The sequence below is a fragment of the Lagopus muta genome, chromosome 8 (genome assembly GCF_023343835.1).
Source record: "Lagopus muta isolate bLagMut1 chromosome 8, bLagMut1 primary, whole genome shotgun sequence".
NCBI classification, from domain to species: Eukaryota; Metazoa; Chordata; class Aves; order Galliformes; family Phasianidae; genus Lagopus; species Lagopus muta.
Window position 1 is genome coordinate 29,105,835 of NC_064440.1, and position 25,068 is coordinate 29,130,902.

Genomic DNA, 25,068 nt, shown 5'->3' on the forward strand with positions numbered 1-25,068 from the left:
ACGCAGCTGGTGGCGGAGGGAAAGGCAGTTGACAGTGTCAAAGGCTTTATGAAGCCCAGGCAGACTGTCTCCCACAGCATTCTCCTGGAGAAGCTACCAATCTGCGGCCTGGACAGGAGTACTCTTCACTGGATCAAATCTGACTGGAGGACTGGGCCCACAGAGCAGTGGTGGATGGGGTTAAGTCTAGCTGGTGACCAGCAGTCACAAGTTGTGTTCCTCGGCGGGTTGGTATTAGGGCATCCTCATAAGTTTACAGGTAGCACTAAGTTGGGAGGAAGTCTTGATCTGCTTGAGGAAGGCCCTACAGAGGGATCTGGATAGGTTGGATCGCTGGGCTGAGCCAATGAGTTTTAACAAGCCTAAATGCTAAAATCCTGCATTTCAGTTGCAAACACTCCAAGCAGTGCTAAAGGCTTGGGGCAGAGCAGCTCGAAGGCTCCATGGAGGAATAGGATCTTGGGGTGTTAATGGACAACCAGGTGAACACAAGCCAGCAGTGCGTTCAATTTGCCAAAAAGGTCGATGGCATCCTGGTTTGTATCAAAGATCACGCAGCCAGGAGGGGCAGGGAGGTGAGCATCCGTCTGTGCTGAGCTCAGGTTCAGTTTTGGAGGTGCTCAAGAGCTGTGGAGTCGTGGAACTGAGGGACACGTTTAATAGGCACAATGGTGACGAGCTGACGGTTGTCCTAGCTGAACACAGCGCTCCTTTCAACCCTGGCTCCGTGGGAAGGTTTCTCCGCCCGCTGTTCGGACACGGATTGTGGCGGGGCGGGGACAACGCCAGAGCTTTCGGTTTCGCCTTCCCGCCAACCGGCCCTTTCTGGGCACCGGGAGCATTTCCCCGAAGTCACGTGGTGCAGCGCTTCCTAACGAGAGCCGCCACCGCGCCTGCGCACTATGCCGCTCCGCGTCCCGCGGGGGCCGGGCGGGAACGGGGCGGCAGCGCTGAGGGAACCGAGCAAGCAGGGCCAGCCCGGGACTGGGAGAACAGCGGCCCTGCCTCGCTTGTATCTCGCATATCCTATTTCGTTACACGCTGCTTCTCGAACACACCGCTTTCTGGCACGCACTGCCACGCTGCTCCCCTCTCTCCTTAGCGCCACAGGCCGCGCAGCCTTTCCCTAACGCCTGAGACCCACGCGCACGGCTCCAGAAACAGCACAGCTCGCGACCCTCCGCTCCTCCACGCGGAAGGAAAAGGGCGGGGGGCGGGGCGCCTGGCAGCGCCGCGTGCGCCCATTGGTCCAGGCGGCGTGGGCCGGGCTCCCATTGGCTCCGCGGCGAATCCCCATGGCCGCGTCCGTGCGGGTATTTCTGGGCGCAGGCAAGGGGCGCCAGCGGAGTGCCGGGGCAGCCTGTTCCAGCGGGTGAGTGCGGGCAGCGCGGGGATGGGCGGTGGCAAGGCGCGGGCAGGCTTGCATCTCACTGCCCTCAGGGTCAACTGTGACCCTTGGACTGACCGTGTGCTGCCGCATTGTGATGGCGGTCACTGCGCAGCACGGCTTTTGTCTGTTCCTCAACTTTAGGCAACCTGCGTCTGCTGCACAGAGTGCTGCCTTAGCCTGAAGTCTAGGAGTCAGAAGCGAAGTACGACCTAGGGAGGGTAGGACAAGGCTCCGGGGGGACCTGAGAACAGCCCGGCAGGCTGTGATTTTTAGCAGGGTCTGTTGTGACAGGACGAGGGAAAAAGCGTCAAACTGAAAGACGAGAGACTTAGACTGAATATAAAGAAGCAACACTAGTTCTGACAGGTTCTCAACAATACCAAGCAAAGCGTTTACAGGTAAGCCAATAGTCATATAGGAAGAAGAGTCAGACTCACCCAGCTGGTGAAGGGTTCTCTGGCAATACAGCATCCCCCAGGAAGCAACCCAGGTCCAAGAGATGCTCTCCCTTCAGTGGCTGGCCTTTATATGAACTATGGGTGGCTCCCCTCTCAGCCCACCCCTTCTGGTCAGCTGTGAATCACAGGTGCAAACGATCTGTGCTCCGTGGGCAGCCACTGCCCTTCTCCAGGTGCTCCATCACCACTTCAAGCCCTGACCTAATATCTCCCCTACAACTCGGAGCAGTGCTGATACTTTCAGTGCTGTGAAAATTCTTTGTTCAGAGGGGAAAAGAAATGCAACTTTTCATAGGGAAGAGTGGTTTAAATTTTGACTGACTTCTGTCGATGCAACCAGCGTAAAGACGGTCTTAATTTTCAGTGTTTATAATTAAAAACAGCACAGAAGAAGTTGAATGATGTTTCAGTTGTTAGTTTGTTCCATTTCATCTAAAAACAGAACATGCTTCTGTTTTCTAGAACACTTTTCCTTCAATTTTACCCTGACCTCCAATTTTGCCATTTTAATGAGAACTTAGAATGGGTGATTTTTCACCAGTTCAGCTCTAATGTTAACTTAAGCATTTACATTTACACTGCTTTTATTCCCCACTTCCCAGGATGACTCAGTGGTACCAGCTACAGCAACTTGACTCCAAGTTTTTGGAGCAAGTTCACCAGCTGTACGATGACAGCTTTCCTATGGAAATCAGGCAGTATCTGGCACAGTGGCTGGAAAACCAGGATTGGTAAGCATAAAACTGACATCTGGGTTATATGATAATAAACATTCTGGTACATGGATTGACATGGCAGAAAAGTAGCAGGGAAGCAAGCTACTGGAGACATAAGGACACCTTTGCTGGTAGGACATTTTTTAGCTGTGTAGCTAATCGTCTTGAGAAGGGTGGGAATCTAGTCTGCATAGGGGAACCTACATCTAGAGTAACAAGTACACCATTTACTGTTACCTCAGTTAATGTCAAACAAAAGCAGCTATTTTAAGGCAGTCAGTTTCCCTGGCATCCCAGGCTCTCACCATTCATCAACTTGGTACTGTTTTCCAAAATTTCTATGGAAATGTACGTTGTACGTTTAGCACTGTACAAAGTGCATATGCATCACAGTCACTTCCAGCTTCCTGATGTGCGTGGAATGGGTCAATGATGTCACACAAAATGTGGCAAGAGTGGCACAGAGGAATAGCAACAGTTCTCTATCAAGGAAAGCAAAGCAGAAGGTGAGCGAATGAGCCTAACATGTTTGAAAGCAGCTCTTCCTGCTCACGTGTATTACAACTGGAGCTGGGGATTAATAAAACGTTCTCTGTAGTGCATTTTGGATGCTGCTTGAAAGTATTTAACACAAGCATACTTTGAATTTATTCTAGGGAACATGCAGCCACCAATGTATCTTTTGCTACGGTGCTATTCCATGACCTGCTGTCACAGCTTGATGATCAATTTAGCCGATTTTTGATAGAAAACAACTTTTTGCTGCAACACAATATAAGGAAAAGCAAACGTAATCTTCAGGTATGCCCTGACCTATGTTTAAATACCTCCAATACTGCAGTTGGATGACCCTAAACAGAATATTCTGCCATGAGGGATTTTCCAGAGAGTATTTGAGTACCCTAATTTTAAAAGTCAGAAATCAAACATTACTCCATTTTTATTTTTGTTTTTAGTTGGCCACAGTTACAAAGTTAGTTTCATTAACAGTACAGTTACGGTTTCTGAGAACTCAAGAAACAGAAGTTGTGGTTTGTAAGGTGTTTACTGCGTGTATTTGGAGTACCTACAGGAATGCAGTTTTGCTTGCCCCATTCCTTCCCCAAGCAGTTTCTTCAGTGTCTTGAGAAGTCTCTGATGCAGAAGAAACACAGGAGAATAAATCATCGCATATAGCTACAGAATCACAATAAATAGCAAGGAATCTGTACATCATATTATACTGGGTAGTGGATGGCACTGCAGAATGTATTTGTGAACTTCATTACTTGTCTGTGCATTCCCAAATGGCAGCCAACATCCCTCCTTTATCTTCCTGAGCAAGAGCTGTACCTGTCAAGCTAGAACTCCTCTTCAGAAACTGCAGCTATGCCTCCAAGGCGTGGAAATGTTGCTCTCGAGGGAGGACAAACTGTCTCCAGGACTATAGTGTGCTCTCTACCTTCTTCCAGTAACATCTCCAGCCCTCTCTCATTGTTGTGTGACAAGTCCCATCAACTCTTTGTACCCTAACAAAACTAAGTAAAACAGCAGGCGCAGAAACTACTTCTTAGAGGTGGTTGCAGTCCTTGTGGTCTCGAAACAAGATACAACTCAGGCTTAACCAGACACGTGTTATTCTTGTGAATTGATTAAATGAAATATAAGAGATTACACATATAAAATTTAACAATAGCCCATATTTAATGCCAGGATAACTTCCAAGAAGACCCGATACACATGGCAATGATCATCCATAACTGTCTGAAAGAGGAGAGGAAAATATTGAACAGTGCACAGTTGTCTAATCAGGTAAGTCAGTTTTGAAACGTCCACTGCAGTTGTGTCTGCCCTTTACTTGGGATACCAGCTGGTTTGAGTAGAATGAGCTATTCAGAGGCAGAAAGAGCCAGAAAGTAATTTTGATTCTTTGAGTGATGTGAACAACTGGTTTTAATTCTTACTATCGCCTAAGGTGCTCATCAGATTTTATTACATTTTAATAAACAGCATTTGCCTTATTTCTCCAACAAGATTTCAGCTTTCTTCCTTCTCCTTTTTATTCCTGATTCACTCTTTATTGAGCAGCTGAGCTTTAGTGGGTCTCTGGACTGTCTCGCAAAGCAATGCTATTCTTCCTTCCCAGCTACACTCAATATTTATGCATCTATTTGAAACTGAACCGCTGAACCATAGGCAAAGCATATTCTTCTCCTCATCAGTTCTTTGGCAGTGCATCTGTCTGGGTTTTCCTTTCCAAGAACTGTGTTGCAATAAAAAAATCCACAGTTAAGAAAGCTGTGTACTACGTCCAATCTACTAATGAAATAAAGCGATAACTGTCTGAGCACAGCCTGTTCTGAGACAGAAATTCTTCCCTTTACAGCAAATTTTTGATAGTGTTATAGAGAGAACTAAGAGCATTGGAGCATAGGCTTTCAGCAATCATCCTAATGCAGCTGTATCTGAAATAGCTCTCTTAAGTATGCAACTTTGGCAAAGCTGTTCCCAAATACTTTCCTCAGAGCTGCAGTGCAGCTGGCAGTTTCTGTGCTGACTTATGAAATGAAGCACCCAAAACTTCCTTTTCGGTATTCCATGTGTTTCTATTAATAATCATTTTAAAAAAGGAAATAAATCTTCTTCCACATATCGTTGGCACTACATGAAACACCATAGCCTACCCTCTGATTTCTTGTAAAGGTTCTTATTTCCCAGAACAAGTGAACTTATAAGCACCATAAGGAGAGACACTCCTGTTAGACAATACTCAGATTGCCATCATGGTTCCATTTCAACTTATGTTGGGAACCTTTACCAGTTTGTAAGTTGCCTGCATTGGCAAAACTATGTATCTAACACTTATAGTACTTACATGTGGAACAAAAATCCTGTCTTTGAAACTACTGGAACTCTCCGTGAGAGAAGTCACACTATGAGATTCAGTGCTGAGAGGTCTGAAGTTTGCTTTAATGCCCTGTAGGAAATAAACTGCACACTGCATTACCCTGTATGCCAGCCTCTCTTGTTCTTGTGCCTCTCACTTTTGTCCCCAGAGCTCAAGTGGATGAAATCTGACATTTAAAGGAGATGTGATCCAGGCTTCAGCGTTGCTGTTTTCCTGGAATTTATTTGGAAAACACATGAAGATAAGCAAATATAACAAAAAGAATTTGTGCAGAGAATTTTTATAGCTTTTTATTGCTATGACAAAACATGCAACATCTCCGCATAAAAGACATTTCATCACCCTTGCTTTTTCATCACAAAGTCACTTTTATAAGAAAGTACTATGATTTATCAGAACAAGTAATACCACAACTAGGCTGTTTGTCAACAAAAGCCACCAACTGACATTAATTAAGAAGCATTTGCTGTTAGTTAGTTCAGTCTTGTTTGAATTCTGATTTTGTTCTGCTTGCCTACCTCAGATGGAAGTGGGAGGTGTACAGAACACCATGACTGGGATGCTGGACAAACAGAAGGAGCTTGATGCAAAAGTTAAGGCTGTAAAAAACAGCGTTACAGTAAGTATAGCATGATTCCAGCTGTATTTGAAGTAGTTCTTACTGAATCATAAATGTTAAAGAGTTTTCAGTGTGTGAAGCATTCTTTAAAACAACGAGCATAAATTAGGCAACTGTTTTGTTTTCTACTCTATGATCAGTCACTGATACATAGCAAATCATTATTTGTCAATAGCACTGCAGTACGGATTGGGATCTGGCTATTGTGGCAATATCAAATTTCTTGTGCTTAAATTTAGCAATAAAAACATGTTACCTATATGGAATACTATGCAGTCAAGGAAAGATCATAAATTGACGTTTCTTTGTTTACTAGAAGATAGAGATTTTTTTTCTCCTGTTAGTATAGTTAATAAATACAGTCCCAAGAGTAAGCTTTTTTCACGCAATTCTCAAGAGTTTGTAAAAAGTTGAAGATGCCATATGCTGTCCCAGATGGCAGCCTAGGTTCTTCTAAGTTCTCTCAACTGGTATGGCCAGGCACTGAGGGCTTTGTGTTTTATTGTGGACAGATTTTTGTTTGCTGAAATGAGAGAGGGAAGGTAACTAGATAGTGGTTAACTTTAGAAATATTTCCTCTTAGGGAATTCCAGGAAAAGACATTCATCAGTGTAAGTGCTTGTTGACAGTTTGTTGGCAGATCCTGGTCAGACACAGTCTTGCATAATGTGAAATTCAGTAATTGTTCTGTCTTCATTCATGCTTTATAGGATGTAGAACAAGACATCAAGACACTAGAGGATGTGCAAGACGAATATGACTTTAAACATAAAACCTTCCAGAATAGAGGTAATTCAGAATAGAGGACATACCTTGTTGTGTGCAGTTCATAAGATAGCAGAGTTTATTCTTATCTCAGGAAACTAAATTTTATATGCAAACTTACTCATCACATCTCTCCTCCATTACTTCTGCTTTATGCTGAAACCTGAATTCCCCAAAATAGATTTTCTTTGTCTGTTCTTACAAGAGCTTTTTTTGCTAATGCAGTGTTCTTTTGTCCTTTACATCCATTTACTTCTAGAAACAGCAAACCAAACAGACTCTAACTACACGGGGTCCATTTTGTAAATATATATGGCTCTTTCTCTCCCCTCTCTCCCCTCATTTTGTTTCAAAAAAAGCTTCATTTTCCAACACAAATTTACAGTTGATTAGCCCTCACAAGAGGGTTCTGGTTGGAAAAGGGAGCATCAAGCCCCATTCTTGCTCTTTGTACTTCATGGCAGGCAGCGTTTCCATAAGGCACATGGCTGCTTCTAACTTAAGGTCATTGGGCAGCTGAAGAGGTAGTTAGGGCACACTGCAAGGGAGCTATCAGCCTGGGTTTTCCTCACCCCTTCTTTCCTGAACTCACAAGACCATGTCCTGCTGCAGTTTTCCAACCTCAGATTCGCAATTTGGACTTATTTTACAGAGTATGAGCCCAATGGTGCATCACAAGAGGAATGTAAGAAAGAACAGATGAATATCCAAAAGATGTTTTTCTTACTTGACATCAAGAGAAAGGTAACACCTTGGTTTTCTTTCAGAAGACAGCAGCACTTGGTTTTGAACACTTTCACTGGAATGACATGTCATTCCTATTCAAAAACAAAAGACTCTGCTCACATACGGAGTAACATTTTGTTCTTTCCATCCTTAGTGGAAATCTAGAATATTGCTGAGCAGTAATATTTCTCTTCTATCTGCCTTTACCAAACTCCATCAGGTACAGCTCAGAGAACACCAGGAAAATGTAGTAGCAATAGTCATGTTTTTAAGGGGGAAAAAGAGCAATCAAAGAGCTTGCAGCTGTATTTCAGTTAAGCAGATTTACTCATTGCGGTGCTCAAATTTCCAGCAAACACTACACTATACACTTGGGAGGTATGTAGATGGAATGCAAGTCTTTAGAAGTCAATGGTACTAAATATATGTTGTTTCTCCACTTAGCCTAGCTAATGCTCCAACTAAGAAGAGGTGGGTGGGTTGGAAGAACTGCTGTACTGATAGAGAGAAACTATTACTTAGAAGTCATTGAAAAGTTTTGCAAGGCACAGCATTATGCAGAAAAAATAACTATTGATTTAGCTGAAGTATTTTTAATAAACAGGTTACTTCAATATTTCTTTAGGAAGTGGTGGCCAAGATAATACAGCTATTGAACACCACGGAGCACACACAGAGTGCTCTTATTAAGGAGGAGCTGGTGGAGTGGAAACGGAGGCAACAGACTGCATGCATTGGTGGCCCACCCAACGCCTGTCTTGACCAGCTACAGAACTGGTAAGCCTGCAGTCAAGGATTGTGTTGGTCAGGCACTCAAAGTATGACATATGACCAGACCTCTCAGATATGCCACATGTGCTGATTTTGTTTAATTGTGTCACAGCTCAACTAAAGGTCATTGATGTTACTGTCACATCTCCAAGGAGCAAGCAGTGCTAACCCTGCAGACCTTAGGGACAGTTACCTTGCTGCTGTCTCAGCATTATTACAATGAAAACGTGCTAAAAATAACAGGACTGTCTAATTGTAGGTTCACCATTGTTGCTGAAAGCCTGCAGCAAGTTCGTCAGCAGCTCAAAAAGCTTGAGGAACTGGAGCAGAAACTTACTTACGACCCTGACCCCATCACAAAAAACAAACAAGTCTTGCAGGACCGAACGCACAGTCTTTTCAAACAGCTTATCCAGAGGTAACAGGCTAGGAAAGCCTTCTTGTGATTGTGTGAATGAATGGATCTGGAGTCTTCCCTTCTGTTTGCTCAGTGTTTCATGCATGCTGACTTGCACTTTCTGAGGTTTTCCTGAGTTTGTCGCAGACATTAATTGACTATTTTCAAGATTCTCTCCTTTTTTGTTTTTTCCAGAGGTTTAGGCTTGTGGAAAGGGTTTGTGGTCTGCCATCATTTCAGTCAGCAGGGCCTTTGCTACAACGTGTATTGATTACAGAATTAAACTCCTAGTGCAGCAGTCCATTTCTTGCTTTCAACTTCAACCCTGCAAACCTGCTCAAGTAAATGGATGCAGGAAACCCACACCAAGCTATGCCCAATATAAATACACACCAGATTCTCCCTCCTTTTGGCTCTGGCTGCATCTCCCTTGTCTCCAGCAAGAGACAAGGGAGAGCAGGCCTGCCTGTGTCCCACCTCTATGACACAAGTTACTGTAGCTGGTACATGCTACATGTAGCTTCACAGTCTCATTCTTTAAACATGTAGTTGACAATAGCTTGTGCTGCAGAAGATTTGAGACTAGCAGATACAGAGCAGAGGCTTTGATACAGTATGTAACCCCCTGTAAGGAGACAAAGACCCGTTCATGTGCACTAGCTTACAGTTAGAGAATATAGGTATTATTCTTCAGCCTAGTGAAGGTCAACAAGGAAGGGCTGTATTAGTCTAGTTTTCTTATGTGCAAGTGGAGGGAAGTGTCTCAACTTGCTAAGATGCCCAAGATTTGCAAATACAACATACCTGTCTGTACAGCACAGAGCTGCACAAACGGCACCCGTGGTAGGAACAGTTTGGAATGCATTAGAACAGGTTTGCCTCAGGAGTTTGCTCTGTGGGGTTAGCTAGCCCCTGCTGAATTCCCAGTCTAGTTGATCTAGCTTTTGGGTGCATGTTACAGTGCTGTAACACAAGCTGAGGAGTACAAGTGAAGCAAAACTCCTGACCTGAATTACACAAGTTACCTCCATATTTACACACTGTTTGACTTCGGGGAATTTGGAGATGGTATCCTGTCCTCCCCAGACAGTGCGTGTATTCAGGAAAACAGACACCTTATGAAGTCTTTAAGTTAACCCCACTGAAGCAAGCAAGGAAACCCACACACAGCCTGAATTAATAGATAAAGCATGCAGTATTACTGGTAAATCCCCATTCTTTTCAAGTTCTTTCCGTATGTAACTTCACGTTACTTAAAGAATACATCAACAAATCAAGGCATTAATCTGTTCTTTTCATAGCTCCTTTGTGGTAGAGAGGCAGCCTTGCATGCCAACACATCCACAGAGGCCATTAGTCCTGAAGACAGGAGTACAGTTCACTGTGAAGCTGAGGTACGTTTTCTGTTTCTCCTTCTTTTGTGTTAAGCCTTTCATTTGATCGGCTTCCTACAGCTGGGAGGATTGCACACCTCACAGGTAGCCCAAGTGATGAGGACAAGGTAGTGCAACACGGCAGCAGTCTGTCTTCTAACACATTTAACTTCCAGTTTTTACCCTTGACTAGGTGTGGTGATGATTGAGTGTCTGAGAAACAACCAGCCAGTAGTAGGTCAGGTACATGCAGACCATTTGATCATGAATAACTCACTTGCCAATCTATTTTTATCTCTAAATCAGGGGCTGGGATCAGACACTGCTGATTTATCCTGTCACTTCATCTTCATTAGCTAATACAGAGCAAGCTTGGGGCCAGTACATGATTTTGAGCTCTGCAGCTTACATATATCTGTGATAAGCTTTTCCTCTTTAGTGCTGCTATCTTTTGCAGTGGTAGTCATTTTATATCTTTCTTTCCCCCCCCAGATTGCTGGTGAAATTGCAGGAATTGAACTACAACCTGAAAGTGAAAGTGTTATTTGATAAGTATGTTGCATTCCTTTCCTTCTACAAGGCAGTCCTTCTTTTGACTGCTCGAACCAATTGCTTCTCTTACACAAGAGATTTCACACAAGCATTTTTACCAGTTCTTAATCAAAACTATTAGAACAACCAGATCTTCCATATACAGAATATTTAGAAGGTTTTTAATTTTTCTTTTTTGACAGAGATGTAAATGAAAAGAACTCAGTCAAAGGGTAAGTAGCTTCACAGATATATCGAAGTTGGGCTCTTAAAATGATTTCAGCCCCCTAATTCTTTTCTCTCTCTCTCTGTAGATTCAGGAAATTCAATATTCTAGGAACAAACACGAAAGTAATGAACATGGAAGAATCTACTAATGGAAGTTTAGCAGCAGAATTCAGGCATTTGGTAGGAGACTTTCTTTACACATTTAATTGTGTGAGCAGAGGGTGTGGGAGGAAGCTGGCAGTTTGCTTACTTGTCATTGTTTACTTGTGTAAAAGAGGAACCATTAATTAACATTGTCTTCCCTTTTCAAGATCTTAGGCCTGTTTTTAATCGAAATGCTATTGCTTTTGTCATTGAAATAAGGCCAGACAGGCAAAAAATTCTTTGCTGCCATATGGTTTATGCTGTAAGGAGTTGGTTGGAGGAGAAGCCATAGCATTTTTGCTTTTTCTGAGGAGGACCCAGAGAAAGGAGAGCATGGAGTATTTGAAAGATCTTTGAGACTGGAACAAGAAAACTAAGCAATTCCTTTTCAACAAGAAATTCAGTGTTTTTAGACTATACAACACTGGATTTACAGAGCGTGACAAGTGAATTAGATTGCTTCTGTCATTGCAACAGGAAAGGAAAAAAAATACTTGATACTCAAATCCTAAACCAGTTAATGTGGAAGTCTCTTTGTTATCTGGAAGAAACACTACCAGTTTCCTGAACTGGACAATAAATTCTGAGGTCTTGTTTAATAAACCAGTATTTCATCTCATCCTTCCTGATTTCATTCTGCTTCTGTTCCTCTCAAGTCTCTTATATAAAAGGCATTGCATCCTAATGGTGCAGATGACATTTACACAAATGAAGACTGGTACCAAGTAGAACCAGGCACTAATGCAGCAAGTTTACATACTGTTCAGGAACTACAGCACGCAAATGTTTCTGTATGCTACTGGCTAAAATAAGTGAGTGACAGATTTTTGTTGTTGTTTTTTGCAGCAACTGAAAGAACAGAAAAACGCAGGAAACAGAACAAATGAGGTATGCAACAGTGACCTCGTTCACAAAGCCAAAAAAAAACATTCAGATATTTAAGACAATGCTCCATTCAACCCCATTAAAAAACACAGGGGAGTCTCACAGCCAGTAGAGTTCAGCACTTCTGGGAAGTGATCTGTGTGGGAGATGCTTGCATATGAGAGCTACTGCCAGAATGGCGTCCCTCTGGACTCTCCCTCATTGGCACTAATTTTAACAGGGCTTCCCAGTAATTGCAGATTTTTCTGTGGCTTATGGGTAGCAGCCAAAACAGAGATGTTGAATCTCTGAACCATCCTAACTCAAAGTTCAAGGAAATCAGTGTTATCAGTTGACTGGGGCCTGTAAACCGTTTCTTAAGTCCAGTCAAGGAGCATCCCAGAGCCACTAACCTTGGGAAAGAGGTTTTCCCCTATAGAAAATCCAAAGATTTTGATATATATATTTTTCTTTTCCTTTATCTTCAAAGGGTCCTCTTATTGTAACAGAAGAACTTCACTCTCTGAGTTTTGAGACACAGCTGTGCCAGCCCGGCTTAGTAATAGAGCTAGAGGTAAGACTTAAATGGAAGAAATGGAATTAACTTCCTCTGTGTCACGCCTCTGTTTGACAGAATCACCCAACTCTTTCTAGTATATCATACTGAATTTCTCTCCCCTGCACGTACATTTTCAATGAAAGAGATAAGGCAATACAAGCAGGGAGTTGGAATGGAAACAGGTTTGTGAGTCATCTAGTGAAGGACTGCAGCAGAGATACAGAACACTCTGACATGTTCCTTACGTGTCCCTTCCAGACCACGTCGCTTCCCATCATTGTCATCTCTAATGTGAGCCAGCTTCCAAGTGGATGGGCTTCTATCTTATGGTTCAACATGCTGTCTACTGATCCCAAGGTACGGGCAAAACAGAAACACTTCTTCCCTTCTTGCACCTAGGGGCAGTCTGCACAGTATCCCAAGTGTAGTTTTCAAGCATTCAAGCTGGAGTAGAGCTTGAATTTATGCTTACTGACTGTACATTGTATTTTTCCATTCTGTTCTAGAATTTGTCCTTCTTTCTAAACCCCCCTTGTGCAAAGTGGTCTAAACTTTCTGAAGTTCTGAGCTGGCAGTTCTCTTCCGTGACAAAAAGAGGACTTAACACAGATCAACTGAACATGCTGGGAGAGAAACTACTTGGTATGGTCTGCTTCCATCGCTAAGCTTTTTGATTCAGCTGAACAAGCAGGTGGCCTGTTTGAACTGAAGCAAGTTCTATGCGTTTTCTACAACATATTTTAAGTTTTTGCATCTTGTCACTCCTTTTCCCATTATGCAATACCACACTGTAGCAATGCAGTGTTTTGCAGTTTTCAATACAGAAAGAGTTTGCAAAAGAAGGTCAGCGATGAGAAACCTGTAATCCTACCCTTGGAGTTTTGTATGCCAGGGCAGCACTAATTAGGGCTACTTCTGCCTTTTGGAAAACTACTAAACATGCTTTAATTATTGTTATATCTCTAGGAGCTTTAACTTACCATATGCCCCCCAGCAAGGAGTGCTTCCTCTGTCTGCCAACATGTAGTTGCGATACTGAAGCACACAAGCTATGGAACTGTTGAAGCCTATCAAATTAAGATTCTCCAAAACCAGCATCCTTTTATTTAAATCTAATTATTTATTTAAATCTCATTTCTGCACCTAGAAGTAGTTATTTTAAAAACATATTCCAGATGCATAGTATATAGCCTGTAATGGAAAGGATCAGGTCCAAATACATTCACTGTCTACAAAGCTCTAGTTACTGTGGTCACAGCACAGGGGTTTCTTTGCAGTTTTGATGCAATTATGAAACACACCATTAAAATAAGGAGGGGAAACGATTGCAACAGGAACAAGAAGAGAATAGTTAGGACAGACCTAGGAGTCATTATCTGAGACTAAAGCCTACAAGTTTACAAGTAAGCAACTTGGTCTAGAGGGAGGTGTCCCTGCCTATAGCAGGGGGTTGGAACTACATTATGTTAAAAGTCTCTTCCAACCCAAACCATTCTATCAGGAAAATTCTTAAAGATGTTGCAGAGCCTGCTGAGCTCCTACCAAAAAAGCTTCTGGCTTGCTGTTTACTTGCTCTGCTGTAGAAGAGATGTGTAATTTATTTTCAAGATGCTCCCATGAGGAGATCAACTGATAAATACCAAGTGTAGCACAGTGTACAGAGTGTCAGAATTAATTGGCTCCCATTAGGCAAAGCTTGTGTTGTAATCTGTGGCCTGCTTAAATGCATTCTCATGCAGTGAATTTCAGATGGGAATTTACAAGTGCTCCCTGTGCTAGCCTATAAAATACAACAGCCTTCCTTTCATTTTCCTTCTTAACCCACCACCTCAGAGTTTTAGGTCAGCACTCAGGATTTGCTGCTAAGTCATTTCCTGTGAGCAATGTGCATATTGTGACTGAAGTTGGTATGTTCTGTTCAGGGCCAACAAGTGGAGGATCTCACGATGGCCTTATTCCTTGGACAAGATTCTGCAAGGTATGAACTCCATTAAGAAAAGAAATTAAGATCTTCTTTTTGTTTGTTCTGTTTCATATTTCTGCCCATCCAAGAACCAGAGCCTTTTCTGTATTCTTAAATGAGCACAGTTGTCTAAGAGTTAAGCAGTGACACCTGTGAGTACTGTAGGTTCAGGCTGTCTTTTCTTTCTCCCTGCCTCTTGCCTTAAGATTCAGTACATGATTCATTTCCAGTTTCTCGTGTCCCTTTGAAGTAGAGGTGGGGTGAAGAAGAAAGGGAAGAAACATGCAAGAACAGGAAGATGATGGCATTGTTTCAAAGAGCTTGCTTCCTCTCCAGTTAACACTCATGCTTCCCCGTCTCTGAATTTCAGGAAAACATAAATGATAAAAATTTCCCTTTTTGGCTGTGGATAGAAGGAATCCTGGAACTTATTAAGAAGCACCTCCTGTGCCTCTGGAACGACGGGTGAGACCTGAATTAAATTAATAAGTATCAAGCCTCAAACCTCTCACTTCATGCTTGCATTGTGAGGTTGTGCTGATACTTTGAATTGAATCAAGTATATCTTGTAGCCAAAAAATCCTGAAGCAAACCAATTCTAGCAGTGAGGAAGATTTCACTGATAGAGCTACTGACAGCCAAAAACATCACGTGTCCCAGTTGCAGAGGAGGACTCTGATCATTTAATTTCTGACTTCTGCTTCTGCTACAAGTAGATTCTTCCTACACAACAGAGCCTCTTTTGTGTTTGTCAGCCAAGAGTAAAGTACAATAACGTGTAATTCATAAAGTCATCACCCATGTTTAAAAAAAGACTTCCACAGACAATACTAGTGATCCTCCGCTAGGTGGCAGCTGCCAAACACCAAACTTTACCTACCATAGGAGTCAGGGAGCTAGTCTTTAATGATACAACAGTGAGTAGTAAGTCTGAAATTGAAAGTCAGTTCCATTTGCCTTTTTATACTGCTTTATCAAGACTTGCATTCCAGTACTACTGATTTCAGAAGTAACTTCTGCCAAGAACAGGTTCAGTCACGTTCATAACTGTGCATTTTTAGTGGTCTGTTGGTATTTATCCATATTTGGAAATCCTATCAGCAGCTCCATCATCACAGGGGATCCCACAGGTCTGCAAGACACACAGCAGAATTGCTCCTGCAGCATTCCAGAGCAGATTTCAAATTATAACCACCCAGTTCTGGATGAGTTTGGTCTAAGCCTTTTAAATAACGGCCTTGTTTCACTTCCAAACAGAAAATGAGCAGCTAACAAGAACAGAACACAACTTCAGGGACTCATTGAACAAATGACTAAGTATTAGGAGAACACTTGCCTTTTTTCACGCTCAGGGATGGGAAGGCAGAAGACCATCATTAATGTGCTTTTGAAGCTAAAACTGCTGTTTAGGACCTGAGCAGCACACACCACCTGACTTCTGCTTCTACAGCCTAATTTTGATAGCAAGAGACAGTTTCTTTTATTCCAAGCTTAGATAAATGTTTAGATAAGCCCCCAGGCAAAAGGAAGAGCGATGAGGGGAGCAGTGCTGATTCATGGCTCCCACAGTGCAGCTCCAGCCTGTCAATCCCACTGCTGGCTTCCCAGCTGCACACAGGACAAAGCTTTCCAAGGGGCTTTCATAAACACTTCAGCTCTTTTAAGTGGAAAAAAGCTTTTTAGTTTCCCTAGTTAGACCAGAACAGCTTAGATTTTATATTGAAAGGTTAACTCAACATTTTTTTTCCCCCTCCCAATGTACAGCTGTATCATGGGTTTCATCAGTAAGGACAAAGAACGTGCTTTGTTGAAGGACCAGAAACCAGGAACGTTTTTGCTGAGATTCAGTGAAAGCAGTAGAGAGGGAGCAATCACCTTTACCTGGGTAGAAGGATCTCAGAATGGTAAGTTGGTAACAGAGAACACCTCTGTCTTAGAAGTATACATTTAGAGTACTAAGTTTTCATGCATTTCTCTTTCACACTGTGAGACAACACAGCACCCTAGCAATTCCACCCTGCCAAACAGCAGGCCGCAAACAGATCGACACCTTATGTTGATCAGTTGATAAGCCTTACAGATAGTAGTGCTAATTTTCACCTAGGTCTATTGAGACTTCCCAGATACAGCTTCTGACCTGAAAGTTTCTTAAGCATGGACCAAACACACTGTCTTCTTGCCTAATTAGGTTCCCTCTTAGCAAGATATCTGCAGCACGCATGTGTACACATACACAAAAAAACCTGTGTCTCCTTCCATCTAGCCCCACATCACCTCCATCAGAGATTCCTCTTCCAGGAACTGTTCACTACAGCTGCATTTGCTCCTCTGCACTACTGTTCTCTGTCTCCACTTCACTTTGCACGCAATATGCCTTTCTTTAATTCATTCTCCATCCCATCTGTTCTTTTATTCTCATGTTCTTCCCAAGCGAACTGCATGTTCACTTATCTCATTTTCCTCACAGTTCTCCTTCCTCCAGTTTCCAGGAATGGACAGATGAACTCCTTGATACCTTAGTTAGCTGTGCTACTTTTTTCTCACCCTTGTTTAGGGAAGCCTGGAAACCCTGAAGCTGCAAAAAGATACAACCTCCCTTAATCCTTCCAGCCTCTCACCCATCATTCTGCTTAAATCAACTCTGCCTGCCTGGATGTTGACACTTCATTGGATGAGCCCAAGGCTGCTTACAGCTGGAATAGGGAAAGCACTGTACGTGCTTGAATCACCTCTTCATTCCTTCTCATTGCTGTCCTCATACCCAAGTCATCCAAAAACTGAGAAAGAATAAGTGACAGGGTTTAGAACTTTCAGGAAGGCTTCATATGTCTCTTTTTTTTCCATAAGAGTTCCTCAGTGGCTTTCTAGGATCAAACTTCCTAATAAGCAGTGAAGTTTGAATGTTATCACCTGACAGAAGGTTGCCAAGGTAGTGCAGCTTAAAGCCTTTTGCTCACCTGAGCCCTGTGTTTTTTGGAAATACCTGCAGGTTTTCCACAAAGTCCTAGAAGAAACTTGGAAACTAACTCTAAGAGTAATTTCTTCTCTCATCTGTAGAGCCCCAGTTCCACTCAGTAGAACCATACACCAAGAAGGAGCTCTCTGCTGTTACTTTCCCTGATATCATTCGCAACTACAAAGTGATGGCGGCTGAAAACATTCCTGAAAATCCACTGAGATTTCTGTACCCAGATATTCCCAAAGACAACGCCTTTGGCAAATATTACTCCAGGCCCAAGGAGGGTAAGTGCTGTAAGAGGCTCATGCTGAGCATTCGTTCTTGAGTTACTTGGGCCCCGGATCATTTCCATAGCATAGAGAGAAGAGACAGCAGTGGGACTGAATGTCTCAGCAGCCTGACCCGTGTTGGAGTGCTGCTCAGCTGAAAGCTGAGAACAGCATCTGTGCTTCAGTAGCTTAAGAAAAGGTTGCTAGAGAGGAACTACACTAATCAGCTCAGAACCTGAGAGCATGATTATCTGTGGCCTCTAATGCACTTGTGTGTTTGCCTGTGATATACTTGAAAAGAGCAGGTTCCCGCTAACAGCTGGATCCACAATGGTCATGTTTACTATTGCACTGCACTGATACTGGGGCCAGATGGGGTATGTTGATACAACCATGTGAACCTTTAGGAGAGACTGTTTCCCTGTTTCAGTAGTGGAAAAGCAAAAAGTGAGTAAGAAATAAAATTAATTAACCACAGTGCCATAAAATGCACAAGAGAGATCTGTGTATTGTTTTGGCCACAAGCTGTATTTGTAACAACAGAGATGGCAGCAGGAGATAAACTTGCTCATAAAAATCCAAGCCATTTATTTTTCTCTCTTTCCTTGAAGCCCCAGAGCCTATGGATACAGATACTCCCAAAGGAAACGGCTACATCAGGACTGAGTTGATCTCTGTATCTGAAGTGTAAGTTCTCATATAAATGCTGTGTTGTTTTTTTTTTAAGAACTAAGCATGATATTTTCAGCTGTAGCTCATCAGTGTTCGTAACATTCAAGTTGCAGGTGCCATCTTTCCTCTCTTTGAGGAGGTGATCAGCCCGCGTTTATATACTGTTATCTCTAAAGCAATTACAATTTTGAAGTAAAAATACATTAAAAAAAACAAACAAACAAAAACAACCCAAGGCAAAACATTCACAGATAGGCCAGCAATCATATACAGAAAGAAGACTGACTCACCCAGCTGGTGAAGGGTCTCTCTGGCACTGCAGCACTCCCCATGAAACAGCCCAGGTTCAACAAATGCTCTCTCTTCAGTGGCTGGCCTTTATATGAACTATGGGTGGCTCCTCTCACAGCCCACCCCTTCTGGTCAGCTAAGGAGCACAGGAGCAAACAATTTGTGCTCCCTGGGCAGACACAGCCCTTCTCCAGGTGCTCCATCACCACGCTTCAAGCCCTGACCTAACAGTTCTTCTACAGTTAATGGAACTTCAGGGTTGTGAGGCAGACATGGTAGCCCAACTGTGCCTCGGTTCTTTAGCGAAGGTTTCTTTGTCCTCTTCTTCTATTAGCCACCCATCCAGGCTCCAATCTCCAGAAAATCTGCTGCCCATGTCTCCTGAAGAGTTTGATGAGGTGTCTCGGATGGTGGACCCAGCAGAGATTGACACAGTGGTACGTATCACAGAGCATCTATTTGCAGGAGAATTGGAATACATTTCCATTTCTCTTTCCCCCTCCCCCCCAGCGTTCCCCCTCCTCCTTATGGGGAAATAGAAAAGGAGGAAGGAAAAATGCTATAATCTTTTGTGTGGTGCTTGGGGAAGGGAGAAAAGCAGGAGATGGCATGCAACTTGGAGGAGCAGCTGCTGCAGCAGTGCCTGTGAGGTAGTGGCTGCTAACAGACCAGTATCATCCCTGTGTTGTACTTCAGGAAAATAATTACCAACAAATTGAAGCATGGCTCCAGCCCCACAGTAGTTTGAGCACCAGATTCACATCTTTGTATATTTGAGGAGGGCTTTATTGTGCTTTGTTGCTAGCTAACAAGGCAGAGTGCTGGGGCTTCACTCTGCTTGTCTATTTGACCTGTACTTTCCTTATTGCAGATGTGTTCAGCATACACGACGTAAAGTTAGAGCCTTTTACTGCACCACTAGCACAGCCAATCAGCTTCTGCGTCCTGCTCTACAGTTGGGCTTCAATTCTTTGGGAAGGCTACATGTAATTCAAAGCACATCAGTTTCTCAACCTGAAAGTCCAGTAGCAATTTCTAATCAGGGGGGAATATAAGCAGCATTTGAATAGCCTCTGTACATGCACTTCTTTATTTCAAATTGCATTAAACAATTTGCTATTGACAAGATGCTGTACCAGAGTGCAGGAAGAAAGGAGAACAGAAACAAGGGGCCCTCAGCAAGAGCAAGGGAGAAACATACACTGAAGTGTGTTAGTGGAATGGAACAGCTAAAGTAGCTGGCTGTACATAGAATGCTGCAAAGGAAAGCTGGTTCTTTTGCAGAGGGTCTGTTCAGAAAGCCTTCACCTGCTGAGCAATTGCTTCTGAAAAACTTTGTGTTTTCTTCTGCATCACAGAAAAATGAGCAGATGAACACTGCAGGTACACGCCACAGCAAATCCGTGTGCTGCTGCAGTTTGTTCTGGCTTTCTTTGATACAGGCATAGCGTGCTGCTCTGCAGAAGAGCATAAACCAAAAAACAGTATCTGCAGTTCATTTTTGCTTATTTTCATAGTAAAGGCTTCTTGGGTAGGATGCTTTGCACGATCTTTGACATTAAGAGCACTTCTTAGGACAACTAGTTAATACCTCACTGTTAAGAGGTAAGGTTGTCTGTAGCAGTGTGTCTCTTGGACTGAGAGCATATATTAGTCCAGACTGCTAATTAGCACACAGCTGATCAGAAGGGCTCCACAACACTGATGCTGGATCCCACGTGCTTAAGCAGAGTTCCTACTGCAGCTTCTGAGCCTGCTGCCATGCACTGCCACTGCCTGGGAGATCACTGCAGTGCTACTTTGCTGCCATTCAGATATGCCAAATCGATCCACTGATTGTTAAATAAATTAACAACCAGTTCAGTTTAGTGTTGTGCCCAAGATGACCTATGTGGCCCCTGAGAAAGCTTGAAGGAAGTAAAATATGAAGGACCTAGCAAAGTGTTCCTACACTTTCTTATTTTTTTGTGCCAAACATAGCTGAGGTTAACACAGAGAATCACAACTGGTGACCTGATATTTTCATGTTATCACGAATAACTGAATGCTAAAATTTTGGTGAAACAAAAGCAGACATTTGTTTCTTGACCTACATCTTCTACCCACGTTTTATGTGCCAGTTTGTTTTCATTACTTCTAAACTACAGTGTGAGCAGCCAGGATGAGGTTTTCTTATGAGATTTAAAGCAGTGGCCCTATGTCAGCTTTGCGTCTACGTGGCCAGTAGTCCCAAAAGCATTATTGTTCTTTTTCACTCCCCACTAAGGGACTGTTTTTTCTGCTGTTTTAAATAAATGGAACTGTCTACTGCCACTTGTCCTGTGTGCAGTTTTGTTCTTTTATGATTATAATGCACCTGTAACTGGTTAATTATTCAGAGTAGATACAGTTCTGGTGCTTAAAGCAACGTGTGTGCTTTCAATGTAATGCATTGCTACAGGTCAGTCTGCATTAGAGTTCTCAGAACAATGGTTGTCAATATTTTTTCTTCAAACCAACTTCAGTAGATTCTGCTTGGATTTCTGATTTAAGCTGTAAAATAATTGGCCTACCACTAACCTTCATGGGCCATCAAGCTGACCCCACTGGTGCCTCGCTGTGCTCTGCGGACATCGGGCGATACAGTCTGTTGGCTCAGGCTTTCACATTTTACACAGCCAGAAGACAACTAAAAGGAAAGAAACTGTTGAGATGAGGGATGGAAGAGTAGGCAAGAGAAAGATAGAGCTGTTGAGGGCACACGGCCAATCCCCGTCAGAACTGCAGCATTAACGGAATGCAACAAGTGAAATGACACAGCCCTCTACACATAGACTTCATCAGCTCATTTGGTTGCACAACAGAAGAGAGCAGATTAGGTTTTTTAGGACAGAAGGTTTGCATCTCAATGCAGTCGCACAGAAAACCAATAAAAACCCACCACCAGCTTCTCGGTATTTCCATTTATTATGCTGTAAAAAGCAACACTATCTGGATTTTATTTCTTAAAATAAATAGCTTTCATTTTCAGAACCAGTACAGCTCAAGTTTAGATTCATTCATGGGAAACTGCTAGAAATACATTCATCACTGTCTGTTCCCCACAAGACAGAATCCAGAAGTCAAGATCAGCCCAGTCAGTTACAATGTCCAGAAGTACACTGCCAATAAGTATAGTCACTGATAGTCCAGCTCTGAAGCAAAACAAAAATCCGGTACAATACATTTTGTTCACAAAGGTTGGCTAATTAATGCTAAGACTATCACAGTATTTCTGAGTACAAAGCATTAAGTTAGCTGAATTCAGTTTGTGGTACAGAAGAAACGTGACAAAACAAAGGTGTGAGGGAATCATCTTTGGAGCGTAAGGAAGTCAGCACTGGAAAAGATAACCAAAAGCTACTCACGTTAAAACCTACGTGTCAGTGTCATAGATGATGAACAGCCAAACCAATATACTGCATATATTTATAAATAATGCCATGTCTAAAGAGCTGCTTTGCTTAATTGGACGTTACAAAATAACGCATCTTCTCACAATGAGAAAATACTAAAACTATCCAGCAGAAATGCACTTGAAGCTAAGACTGGCTAAAAGCACTCTGTAGGATCTAGAAAGCATTAAGTATAGGGACAGCTGTGAGTTTTTTAAGTTAATTCAGTTAAAATGCTGCTTTGGGGAGGTTTGTATATACGTGTACTATATAATAAGCCTACCTTTTGGAAGTGCCTGTTGGAGCAATGCAAGTTTCAGTTAAATACAGTGAAATCAGGTATTTTTCTGAGAAGCTAGAGGATATGTTCTCATAGAAAAATGGAAGAAGTCAGACTATCACCAAGATACTGGATACTAGAGCCCATGTGAAAGACTTCACACCACTATGCTTGACTTAATAAATGTGTTGCCAGAGAAAACGAGTTGAAACTTAGTGTAGGGTGCAGCAGAGAAGAGGCCTTGTGCTATTCAGTGACCAGTGTCACTGGCTCAATAAAGAGCCAAAGGCCGTTTGATTCAGTTCTCAACTAAAACTAAGGTGGCTGTGACACAGGTTGTGAAGAGACTGGGTTAGATGATGCTTGAAAGCCTTCAGAAAAATAGCTGATCTTCAGGAAGAAAAGAACAAAAAGCACTGCAGCTTAATATCAGTAAGATTCTTCAGAAAAAGTGTTTGATAACCATGCAAAACCATGCCAGCCAGTGCAGAAAGGTGATTTCAGGGCTTTAGACATTCAGATTCATCCAGGATTTCATCAGCATGAGGACAGCCACTGCTTGTGATGAGTATCAAGCACTTTTCCATTTGATTTTTCCTCCCTGTGGGAGGCAGTATGGCATATCGAGTAGAGAACTGTACAGGATCTCAAGAGGATTTCTTCTCAGCTGTTATGACCTTCTGGGTCATTCTGGAGAATGCACTTCTCTCAATGCTTCTGATTCCCCATTTGCAAAAGAAAGATAATGTGGTTCGGATCATCTTCATAAAGTGCTTGGCCCACTCTAGAAAGAATCTGTGCATCCATTCTGGAGGATTTTGGTGCCCACATGCAAAGTTTGAACTTCAAGATCTACTGATGCTTTGTGTTTTGTGCCAGCATAAAGCCTGCTGTTTGTGCTATTCTTAAACATGATTTCCATGTGCCACACTGATTCTCCTTTAACAATCCACCTCCATCCAACAACTGCGGGGTCTTGTGAAAGCCAGACTCTTAACTTGGAATCCCTGATCATCTGAGGTTTCTAAACCACAGCACAGCATTGGTAAAAACAATTGCACGTGGGATAGGGAACTGTCGGAACATCACAGTTCTGCAAACAACAAAATATCTGCATCTACATTTCCCATGCCAGAGCATGTGCTAAGCTGCTTCTGCAGTAAGACAAGAAATGCCACTGCTCCAAGACATCACCTAATTGTGCTCCTGTTGCTGAGCACCTATCCTACACCAGCATAACCCCACTGACATCCCAATTCCTGATGGATGGCAGTGCAAGAAGAGAACGTTCCCAAAATCTGGCTTATCTCCTGCTCCGCTCATGCTTAGATTGGCTCTATGCTCCTTAAAGCTGTTTCACTCCACCTGTGTTCCTCATACAAGCCTAAATGTAGTCAGATTTACATGTAGTATTTGGTTTAGTGTTTCGCCTTTCACGTGCCTGCATTCCCCTCCCTGGTTCCCGATGCAACTGCCAAGAACAAAACATCAGCCCAAAGCAGAGTCTTGCAGCTTGTCAAGGCTTACCCGAGTGCAAATATACCTGCAAGGAACACGACTGCATAGAGTGGAAGCACCCGCTTTCCCCAGCCACGGGGAAGGACCTTAGCAGCTGAACATGGAGAGAGGAGGGAGGAAAGACAAGGGGAACTGAAAGAAATGCTAAAGCAACACAACAAAAAAAAAACCTAAACACTGGTAGATGTTACAAATCACGCTCCCCCCTCCTCTACGCCATTTGGTCAAACAAACCTTAAAACAGATGCCATAATGAGACTACCTCTAAAAACAAGCCTAAGACCTTTGACAACTGTCACCTATGTACTCTTTTGAGATTTACAGAATGTAAACAAGCTTGTGTGGAATCTTCTTTATTTTTTAAGAAGTGAGTGCAGATCCTTACCTAACACACCCTGCCTACGTCTACATCAGCATCCTCAGCTTTCGAAAACCTCACTGCTGCTCCCACCTGTACTCCGGCTCATCTCGGCCATACTGCAAACAGAGGGCTGTAAAAACAAAAACTGAGCAAAAAGAAATTCCTGACCACACACCAGAGTTTACATCGAACACAAAAAATAAAGTAGTGCACAGTAAAGCCAACAACAGCTAAATATCTGTATACATCAATTATATGCAGCATGAGGTAATATTGCTCACATTATGGAGGGAGATTCTTAGTTGGTTTTGTTTTTCTTTTCTTTTTGAGAGAGAGATTGGATTTGTCCTGTGCGTATAGAAACTCCTGTAACATAACACTGAAGTAACAGAGACTTCTGTAAAATATATACCACTATCAGATAGAAACACACACGCTCTTTGTTACTTAAGTATACCACAATTAAATAGGTAACTGATTGGATTCTTAGGATCTAGCTGAGAATGATTATAGTAAGCCATCCAGGTTTTTATGAACCGTTCGGTTCTCCTTGCCATTACTGGAATCCTCTGACGGTGTGTATTGGACCTGATACTCTTGGAGAATTTTAAACACATCGTGGTGTCCAAAATGTAAAGCTTCATCCATTGGAGTGTTATTCCATCTATGGGGAAAAAGACAGTATTTCTAGCATCGGCATGCAAGCACGGGGCTAAAAGCAGCACAACTCTCATTCTGTACATACTCCAGTAACAGTTAAGCACACAAAACACTCTAAGCCCACTAACTAGGGAAATACTTGGTAAGCTGAACTTAACCTTTTAAATAACGTTTTCTAATGGTTTCCCCACCCTTCACTCGTGTTTGCTCAGAGCACCAGGATTTGCCAGCAGGACAGCAGTTCCTTCTGCCTC

General features: G+C 42.7%; 2 protein-coding genes and 1 long non-coding RNA gene across 3 annotated transcripts in view; 1 reads left to right on the top strand and 2 right to left on the bottom strand.

Moving 5' to 3' along the window:
* Positions 1-937: 937 nt before the first annotated feature.
* STAT1 (signal transducer and activator of transcription 1) lies at positions 938-24,314 on the top strand. Its single transcript, XM_048954128.1, has 24 exons — positions 938-1,372; positions 2,451-2,579; positions 3,221-3,365; positions 4,257-4,355; positions 5,975-6,070; positions 6,781-6,859; positions 7,488-7,579; positions 8,187-8,338; positions 8,592-8,750; positions 10,031-10,123; positions 10,595-10,654; positions 10,837-10,866; positions 10,948-11,041; positions 11,852-11,893; positions 12,360-12,443; positions 12,687-12,785; positions 12,935-13,070; positions 14,351-14,406; positions 14,762-14,856; positions 16,156-16,295; positions 17,449-17,634; positions 18,231-18,306; positions 18,917-19,019; positions 19,454-24,314. Exons 1-24 carry the CDS (start codon positions 1,296-1,298, stop codon positions 19,475-19,477), a joined length of 2,346 nt encoding a protein of 781 aa, XP_048810085.1. The 5' UTR covers positions 938-1,295; the 3' UTR covers positions 19,478-24,314.
* Positions 4,362-18,907, bottom strand: LOC125697228 (uncharacterized). The gene is made up of 3 exons (XR_007378732.1): positions 18,582-18,907; positions 5,551-5,664; positions 4,362-4,806 (listed from the first exon to the last, which is right to left on the bottom strand). It is a non-coding gene; the product is annotated as an uncharacterized LOC125697228 (long non-coding RNA).
* GLS (glutaminase) overlaps positions 21,510-25,068 on the bottom strand; it is a 51,746-nt gene continuing 48,187 nt past the window's right edge. Inside the window, exon 18 of the mRNA XM_048954129.1 lies at positions 21,510-24,818. Within this exon, the coding sequence (XP_048810086.1) occupies positions 24,662-24,818 (157 nt within the window). The 3' untranslated portion in view covers positions 21,510-24,661. The remainder of the gene's footprint in view (positions 24,819-25,068) is intronic.